At 42.9% G+C, this 10,521-nt stretch overlaps 1 protein-coding gene across 1 annotated transcript in view; it reads right to left on the bottom strand.

Moving 5' to 3' along the window:
- Positions 1 to 826: 826 nt before the first annotated feature.
- LOC139468380 (exportin-6-like) overlaps positions 827 to 10,521 on the bottom strand; it is a 53,595-nt gene continuing 43,900 nt past the window's right edge. Inside the window, exon 24 of the mRNA XM_071250307.1 lies at positions 827 to 7,929. Coding sequence (XP_071106408.1) covers positions 7,828 to 7,929 — 102 coding nt within the window. The 3' untranslated portion in view covers positions 827 to 7,827. The remainder of the gene's footprint in view (positions 7,930 to 10,521) is intronic.

Below are 10,521 nucleotides of genomic sequence, written 5' to 3'. Positions count from 1 at the left end.
ACACTAGCCACAGTAGCAGTCGGTGGATACTAACACTAGCCACAGTAGCAGTCGGTGGATACCAACACTAGCCACAGTAGCAGTCGGTGGATACCAACACTAGCCACAGTAGCAGTGTTGATACTAACACTAGCCACAGTGGCAGTCAGTGTGGATACTAACACTAGCCACAGTAGCAGTTAGTGTTGATACTAACACTAGCCATAGTATAAGTCAGTGTTGATACTAACACTAGCCACAGTGGCAGTCAGTGTGGATACTAACACTAGCCACAGTAGCAGTTAGTGTTGATACTAACACTAGCCATAGTAGCAGTCAGTGTTGATACTAACACTAGCCACAGTGGCAGTCAGTGTGGATACTAACACTAGCCACAGTAGCAGTCAGTGTTGATACTAACACTAGCCACAGTGGCAGTCAGTGTGGATACTAACACTAGCCACAGTAGCAGTCAGTGTGGATACTAACACTAGCCACAGTGGCAGTCAGTGTGGATACTAACAATAGCCACAGTAGCAGTGTGGATACTAACACTAGCCACAGTAGCAGTGTTGATACTAACACTAGCCACAGTGACAGTCAGTGTGGATACTAACACTAGCCACAGTAGCAGTCAGTGTTGATACTAACACTAGCCATAGTAGCAGTCAGTGTTGATACTAACACTAGCCACAGTAGCAGTGTTGATACTAATACTAGCCACAGTAGCAGTCAGTCTTGATACCAACACTAGCCACAGTAGCAGTGTGGATACTAACACTAGCCACAGTGGCAGTCAGTGTGGATACTAACATTAGTCATTGTCAGAATCACTAATTGAGTGGATATCATTGGACTGCTGACTTTCAAAAGCCATAGAATGAATAAGTTTACTCCACAACTAATACTGATGTTTCAAATTTGAAAATAGTCAAACTATGTGATGTCAAACTGTTTGAAGGTACCAACACCTTGTTGTTCTTGACTGTCTCAAACATGTGCCACTATTCCTTTCTTCAGCTGTGCTGTCATACCTAACAAAACCGTTTTGTTTTCATCAATGAGCTTTGTCAGAAGCAGGCTTTGGTCCTCAGTCCAGTTAGGTTTTCTTTCTGCATACAGGCCCAGCTCACTTTACTGTTGGCACACCTCAAAATTGGATTAATTTGGTTCTATTTCATTTTATCCTCAACTGGCATTTAGAACCTATTGGATCAAAAGAGTCAGGGTTGACTGATGTCTTCATTATTTCCTAATCTTGCTTGACACCAAGGCAGTGTGTGAGTTGGATTTACCATCATGTCGAACAGTACAGGAAACTATGTTTATAACGAACATGCTTATAACAAACTGTTTTATGTCCCGGACATTTGCTGTATTTATGCTTAAAACAAACTTTGGTTATAACACACTAAAATTAGCAGACCCTTCTGAGTTTGTTATAACCGGAGTATACTGTATTTTAGTGATTTCATGGAGTGTCAGCTTAATGTGGGAGGAAGGTCTTACTCTTAGATGTTTACTACTTTGATGAAAACCATGTGTATGAGCCAAGAAACCAAGAAATATAATCAGGATGGATCTGTGATTCAAACCCACAAACATAGGTTCCTGGCATGTCAAAGGGAGACAACTGTACATTGAATTGCAGTGCCTTATGAACTGGGCCATCTCTACCCCCATAAACACAGTGAACGTATTTATACCACGATATTATTAGGATCATTTATCTAAGATGCGATGATCTCGTTCAGCATCAGCTTCAGCAGGTTGACATAAAGTTTGAGTGCTGTTCAGATAAGCAGGCCTCCTGTAGAACTGCCGCCTGACTGAGTGCATATGACTGGACGTGTGGGAAGGGTGTTAGTTAAGGAGATAATCTCCGTGGTATTAGCTGCATAGCTGGCCAACCTCTGAATACTCACACAATACTACCATGCCTACTTTCTGCAGATGGTGGGTTCTCCAACCACTAACACTATCTGTGATGGAATGACACATGTTGTCATAATGTTAGGGCTGAGATGATACTGTGATAATAACACATAATGCCCTACTCTGGTCAAGATACAATACGTATCACACATACATAACTAACAGTAAAAGTGGGAACACATATATTTCTAATTTTCTAATTAACAGAGGAAAACAAATCTGTTCGATATTATCGTTTCAATTTTTGTGTCAAATGTCAGACTCATATATACCATTGCGCTTTTGATAGGGATATTTATATCTTTCCATTATACACACAATTCTTTTAATATGTAAAGTGGATACTTAAATAGAATGAAATATCTGATTATCCTATCAAAAGTTGAGTAGTATACATACTGTATTCCACATAGTAAGCGCTCTCAAAATTAGAAATAAGGGGCTGTTATTAGAATATAATTTTGGTGAAAAAAATAGTTAAAAGATCGTAAATTTCGTGGTTTATGCTGACAGCCTGAAATGATACAAAAGAAAAGTCTGTGTGTATTAGACATGACAGATATATTTTTCCAGAATTTAATTGCCCATGATATGGAGTGCATATAACACACGAGTGCGTATTATACACAAATAAATAAGTCTTGTGTACATTGATCATTTGGAAGAGGTGCTAATTGGGATTGTTCACTGGCCAATATATTAGCAAATATCGCTGTGGGCGCTTATTAGAGCGGGGTGCTTATTACGTCGAATACGATAACCCAAATGTTACTTGGCACCAATTTGAAACAATCTGATCTCTGGTACATAAACAACATACAAAACACTACAGAATAAAGAAGATCCTGAATCACACTGACTACAATAAATACCAAGGTGCACGAATGCATCAATCAATTATTTCAGTTTTGCAAGATACATGGTTGGATACATCTCTCAATAGTTAGACTACGACACACTATATGATACACGAGACATACATGACGAGAGCACACTTTGTGGTAAAAGGCTGTGGTCCATCAATGGAAGATCAAACCCAAACTCAGGGCACAGACACCTTTGTTTCTTCTTTCACAAACCTTCTTGGACAATATGCAAAGATGGAGGGCTTATATCTAGTATATTTTCTTAAACCACCTCTTCACAAACAGGAAGTGGTACATTTCACTTTCGTATCATGTCCTCATATCCCAGTACACATACATCTTGGACTACACAATGGGATTTTGTCTGGTGGCAGTATCGAGTACACCCCAGTACCTCAGTGTATCACTTTCAGCAACAACATCATCAATCTTATTACAATCAGATCCTAGTTCTTGCTACAGCTAAACAAAGATGTGTGGACATCCCATTTGGGGTCACATCAGAACGAGCTTTTATGTGACCAATCAAAGCGTCGCTAATCAGATCAGGAAAGTGACTGTTGGAAAGTGTTTCCATTTAACCTCGAAAGACATTACACAGGGTATTCCGAAGACAGATGTGGGCTTTACGACTGAATTTGTACAATCTAGGCCATCTATTGGCCATTCCAGAATGTCCTTTTGTTCAGTTATTAAAATATCAGTCGAGCATTTGTAAAAAAATGTTTCCAAGCATCTCCAGTTTGAAACAAGCACTGTAAAACAGGAAAAAGCTGACTTCTGATTGGCTAATGACGACGTCTTGTCGGGAATTCCATTGTGGGTCAATGTCCACGAAAGGTCGGTCTGACGTGACCCGTAATCAGACGTCCTCAGATCTTTGTTTAGCAGTGGCAAGAACTCAGATCTGATTTTAATGAGATTGCAAGGATTCATCAACAGTGAACAACACATGACAATAACAACGAGGGTGGGACTATGTAAATACACACCATAGATGATACGCCACTGTGACACACAGGAACAGTTTACAGAGAAAACCATGTACACTTCCACACCTTTAGCTTTTTCAGTGTTGTTTATGGGACAGTTACTGAGCATGTTACATATCAATAGGCAATTATGAAAGTCATAAAGCATCACATTTGGCACTTTGATTTTGATGGCACTTAGCAAGAGCAAACATGTAAACATGGTAAAGCACTTTCAACAAGGAATGGATGATAATGCCCTACAAACATGGAACACGGGGCCTCTTGCACAAAACAAGTTTCAGCGCTATGCTGTTCTTAATCACTTGTTTTATGATCTGCCTATCTCAAAATATCACACAAAATAATTCATATATTTTCCTTCTAGATTGGTTCATTAACAAATTTAACCCCATTGACAAATTAACAAAATAACGGCCTCTATGACACGGAGTAATGTAATCCCTCAACTACAACAGTAAATCCTGTTAACTCACTTGCTGACATCAAACTATAGTGTGATAAGTTCCTGTATCAAGAACGTTCAATCAATCGTTGTTCATATACTGTGAAACCTCCCTGATCTGGACCCTGTTGATTCAGAGGCCATCAACCGGGTTGCTGCACACTTACACATACATAAAGTACATTGCACGGGATTCACTTAGCCAGACATTTGTAATTCTGAATGATTTCAGTAGTTAACAGGATTAACTTTTCAGCTGAGTTATTGTTTCACTGTGGTAAAACAATTAGTTCAGCAAACGTTTGTGTTTCTTTGTAATTCAGCAATATTCCAGCTATATGACGGCAGTCTGTAAATAATCGAGTCTGGACCAGACAATCCATTGGTTGACATCATGAGCATCGATCTACGCAATAGGGATACGATGACATGCATCAAACAAGTCAGTAAACCTGACCACCCGATCCCTTTAGTTGCCTTTTATGCCAAGCATGGGTTGCTGAAGACCTATTCTACCCCAGATCTTCATGGGTCTTCATTGTAAGTACCATACTTAAAATATATACTTGCAGTTCTTTTTGTAGTTTGATTTAAACTCTTTGAATTTGAAAAGTCAATCTGTAAACCAGGCATAAAGATTGCTGTCGTGTAGGGTTTGGGACAGTTCACAACATAAGCAGCTCATAGTTAACTCCCTGTGGCATAAATAACAGTATTAACATCATAAGAATGCTGATAGGCAACCAGTCTGTTTGAGCATGTCACTTATACAAGGTTGAGGGAGTTGTTGTGAAACACAATGCCCCATCACAAATCATGCATAAAGCATTCGCTCATCATGCCTTAGACCCGGAATCAATTCCCCTCGAACCCGGGTCTTCGGCGTGACGAGCGAACGCTTTAACCACTAGGCTACCCGACCGCCCCCCGTGTTGGAATAAGCCATGAAGACTATACACCGGAACCGTCTCTTGACACAAATCACTTCCACAAAGTGATCTAACCACACTCACAAACATAAATCCGATACTTCTAGTTTATCACAGACTTGCAATAGTCGCAGCTCTCACATTGCTTTGTGCGTGTGGGCCCAGGAAACTACACTAAGCCCTGGCTTCATGAACTAAACCAGTGTGGGTTATCCTATTGTCATCTGTCAATCAAACACAACATGACTGACCAATCACAGAGGTCTGATGTGACACATATGTGTCATATCATAGGAAATACCGGTATTCGAACCTGTCACACTTCTATCAAAGCCATTGATGGAATTCTGGTCAACTCACAGGAAACTACTTGTTGTCCAAATACAGAAACTGTTTTTTTACCAAATATCTTTCTGTACAAAGCAATTGCCAATCATATATGGATCAAAGCCTTTCAAGCGATTAGAAAACATGAAAGATTAATGGCATATTTCTTCAAATGTATCAAGAACTATTACTACATGAAATGATTGATGAAATATGTCCGACTAGGTCACTAACTGCTGGAAAACATGAATATTTAAAGAAATGCAACACGTTATGGGAAACTGCAACAAACCATTATATCATGTACATCAGGTACGAGTGGATTGCTAATCACCCCCTGATTCTGAGGGAAATAAATGGGACTTTCTTGAGCGAATGTTTTGACCATTAGGGTACAGCCTCAAGCTTGGGGTGATCCAGGTAACAGGGATATAACAATGGAAACAAAACAAGTCCTGATGATGCAAGCATTGGGTGTAAGTTCGTGTATCATGGCGAGTCAGCTGGACATTCGAGGAAACTTGATGTACGTACCACTTATGTGAAAGGTCACGAGCACAGGCATGGTTAACAGTTAAAGGTTTTCATCGGGACAAAGTGTGTAAGTGAATCATAGCAAGGGGAATACCTGCCACATCTTCCCGAGTATAGGGAGTTAACTGACTGCAAAAGTCCAGTTCCCAAGGCAAGGGAGTTAACTGACTGCAAATGTCCAGTTCCCAAGGCAAGGGAGTTAACTGACTGTAAAAGTCCAGTTCCCAAGGCAAGGGAGTTAACTGACTGTAAAAGTCCAGTTCCCAAGGCAAGGGAGTTAACTGACTGTAAAAGTCCAGTTTCCACCCTTGGCCTGAACTGGGCTGGAATTTCTGGGCTCAAACATAGCCATACGAGTTAGGTTCCTTCTATGTGCCTCCTATTGACCAATCAGATTCCACCTCTCATATCACTTGCATTCACTTGGAACAAAACAGCATCGCCCATTGAAGACGATATGAGCTCAAGATCTAAATTGTAATAAAATGAGTCTTACATCACGAAGTACATCAAATCACGTGAGCAGCTTCATTAAAAACATGGAAAGATGTGGAAAATATCTCTTGCCACTAAGATGCTTTCCAAATTCTGCAAATGACTGAAATCTGCACGCCAGTTCACGAACTGGATGTCGATTTTGTTACTCGATATTGATTGGACTATGCATAGACTCAGCACTCCAGCCAAAATATAACTCCTTATTTCCATCTTAGTTTGGCAAGGGTGGAAACTGGACTTTTATAGTCAGTTAACTCCCTTGCCTCGGGGAGATGTACCTGCAGATGATGTAGGAATACATCTAAAGAGAATATAAACTTATCATGTTCATTTTACAAGATGGCCTCATCTAACAGTACAACAGAATCACACATGACAGACACTCGGAAACACCTCTCACATCTCAGCTGGGACTACCACATACAGCCGTCTCTTTGATTGTCGCTGCCATCTTGCCTTGTTCATCAGTCAGCACTACAGACATTGTATCCACACACATTCCACAATAATATACAATATGGACAGTAATATCTACACCTGTACAGTCCGCAAGGGTCTAGCCCTGTCAGATGGGTATATATATATATACACTCCCGTTCACATTGTCCCCACCATACACATTTGGAGGTAACAGTCACACTGCACATATCAAATCCTTCAGCAAATCCATGTCTCACAATAACTTGGTCTGGATTACCCTGTAATAAGTTTGTGGCTCACCACTTTTCTATTTCAAGAGGTTTACGCAAACGTGATAGTGTGGGGGATAGGTTTGTGTATGAACAAGTGCTGCAGCAATACCTTATTTCTGTCTTTTGTTGGGCAGCCTGGCCTAGCCTGAGACTGATCCTTCAAGACATGCACCAAGCTTTCATACAAAATGTCTGGAAACTAATACCACTAAAAATACTGCTATTTAAATCTCCAGAATGCTGATAGATGACGTTGGACAAAGGGAGACAACCATAGAAGGAATGCATTCCTGAAATACACCCTGGGTGCCATTGTACAGAGCGATCTTAGCGCTAAGGTGATAGTTACTCCTATACTTTAACATAGACTTACAACAGTCATAACGCTAAGGTTGTTTTGTACAACGGCATCCTGGCAATCCTATGCGACTCTTGAATGCTGGAGGACAATTGACTGAATCATCTGCCAGGACATAGCAGGAGAACTGAATCACTGTTTGGCAGGCCATCTCTGATCAAATGATTCCTGTGTCCACAAGCTTCAAGCTGGCGACTCCTCCTTGGGGTGTTGACCTATTCAGTCCAGGGGTGTTTCAGTAATGTTATCTGAGGACAATTGTGGCATGTGTCTTAAAACTTGACAGAGCCTTCTGGCAAACTGTTGTTGATGAGTCTGTAGTAGCGGATGTCGTTCACGAACCTATGTGTGCTCTGGGTGAAGGAGGGCAGATCCTGGAAGAACAACATTTGGCTTTAACGTGTTTAAAGTTTGTTAGTTTGTTATTCAATGCCGCACTCAGCAATATTCCAGTTATATGACGACAGTCCATAAATTATCGCGTCTGGACCAGACAATCCGATGATCGACATCATGAGCATCGACCCACGCAATTGGGATACGATGACATGCATCAGCCAAGTCAGCGAGCCTGACCACCCAATCCCCTTAGTCCCCTCTTACAACAAGCATAGTCGCCTTTTACGGCAAGCATGGGTTGCTGAAGACCTATTCTCCGTCGGATCTTCACAGGTCAACATGTTTCAGAAGCATTTCATATGATATAACACTGGATTAAATCATGAGTGTATTACAAGAAGTATATTACAAACTGACTAATAAGAAATGAAAATGCTGAAATTATCACAACCAAACACACTTAGTTATTATCTAGGCTAATTTATGAATACAAGTGCGGTCTGCCAAATTAGCTTCCATAAACATTGACATGTCCAAACGTACATAGAATGAATGTTGATGTAAGCAGTAATGGTGCAACATTCCAGCTATATCATGGCTATCCATAAAGAATCAAGTCTGGATGTGGCAAGCAAGCTAACGACAAGCTATCGGCCAGGTCACACATTGTGACGATCACACGCAAGTTGGTACTAGGGGCCTGTTGTGAACCCCTACGGTATCCCAACTTACCAAGTCCAAGGTATCAGCCAGGTCACACATTGTGACGATCACACGTTAGTCGGTACTAGGGGACTGTTGTGAACCCCTACGGTATCCCAACTTACCGAGTCCGAGCTATCGGCCAGGTCACACATTGTGACGATCACACGTTAGTCGGTACTAGGGGACTGTTGTGAAGCCCTACGGTATCCCAACTTACCGAGTCCGAGCTATCGGCCAGGTCACACATTGTGACGATCACACGTTAGTCGGTACTAGGGGACTGTTGTGAAGCCCTACGGTATCCCAACTTACCGAGTCCGAGCTATCGGCCAGGTCACACATTGTGACGATCACACGTTAGTCGGTACTAGGGGCCTGTTGTGAAGCCCTACGGTATCCCAACTTACCAAGTACAAGCTATCGGCCAGGTCACACATTGTGACGATCACACGTTAGTCGGTACTAGGGGACTGTTGTGAATCCCTACGGTATCCCAACTTACCGAGTCCGAGCTATCGGCCAGGTCACACATTGTGACGATCACACGTTAGTCGGTACTAGGGGACTGTTGTGAACCCCTACGGTATCCCAACTTACCAAGTCCAAGCTATCGGCCAGGTCACACATTGTGATGATCACACGTTAGTTGGTACTAGGGGACTGTTGTGAACCCCTACGGTATCCCAACTTACCGAGTCCGAGCTATCGGCCAGGTCACACATTGTGACGATCACACGTTAGTCGGTACTAGGGGACTGTTGTGAATCCCTACGGTATCCCAACTTACCGAGTCCGAGCTATCGGCCAGGTCACACATTGTGACGATCACACGTTAGTTGGTACTAGGGGACTGTTGTGAACCCCTACGGTATCCCAACTTACCAAGTCCAAGCTATCGGCCAGGTCACACATTGTGACGATCACACGTTAGTCGGTACTAGGGGACTGTTGTGAAGCCCTACGGTATCCCAACTTACCGAGTCCGAGCTATCGGCCAGGTCACACATTGTGACGATCACACGTTAGTCGGTACTAGGGGACTGTTGTGAAGCCCCACGGTATCCCAACTTACCGAGTCCAAGCTATCGGCCAGGTCACACATTGTGACGATCACACGTTAGTCGGTACTAGGGGACTGTTGTGAAGCCCCACGGTATCCCAACTTACCGAGTCCGAGCTATCGGCCAGGTCACACATTGTGACGATCACACGTTAGTCGGTACTAGGGGACTGTTGTGAAGCCCCACGGTATCCCAACTTACCGAGTCCGAGCTATCGGCCAGGTCACACATTGTGACGATCACACGTTAGTCGGTACTAGGGGACTGTTGTGAAGCCCCACGGTATCCCAACTTACCGAGTCCGAGCTATCGGCCAGGTCACACATTGTGACGATCACACGTTAGTCGGTACTAGGGGACTGTTGTGAAGCCCCATGGTATCCCAACTTACCGAGTCCGAGCTATCGGCCAGGTCACACATTGTGACGATCACACGTTAGTCGGTACTAGGGGACTGTTGTGAAGCCCCACGGTATCCCAACTTACCGAGTCCAAGCTATCGGCCAGGTCACACATTGTGACAATCACACGTTAGTCGGTACTAGGGGACTGTAATGAACCCCTACGGTATCCCAACTTACCGAGTCCGAGCTATCGGCCAGGTCACACATTGTGACGATCACACGTTAGTCGGTACTAGGGGACTGTTGTGAAGCCCCACGGTATCCCAACTTACCGAGTCCGAGCTATCGGCCAGGTCACACATTGTGACGATCACACGTTAGTCGGTACTAGGGGACTGTTGTGAAGCCCCACGGTATCCCAACTTACCGAGTCCAAGCTATCGGCCAGGTCACACATTGTGACGATCACACGTTAGTCGGTACTAGGGGACTGTAATGAACCCCTACGGTATCCCAA

Source organism: Haliotis cracherodii, unplaced genomic scaffold (genome assembly GCF_022045235.1).
Source record: "Haliotis cracherodii isolate W230 unplaced genomic scaffold, xgHalCrac1.p SCAF_2, whole genome shotgun sequence".
Taxonomy (NCBI): Eukaryota; Metazoa; Mollusca; class Gastropoda; order Lepetellida; family Haliotidae; genus Haliotis; species Haliotis cracherodii.
The sequence above is the reverse complement of the archived record's forward strand: the minus strand, read 5'-3'. Positions and strand labels throughout refer to the sequence as shown.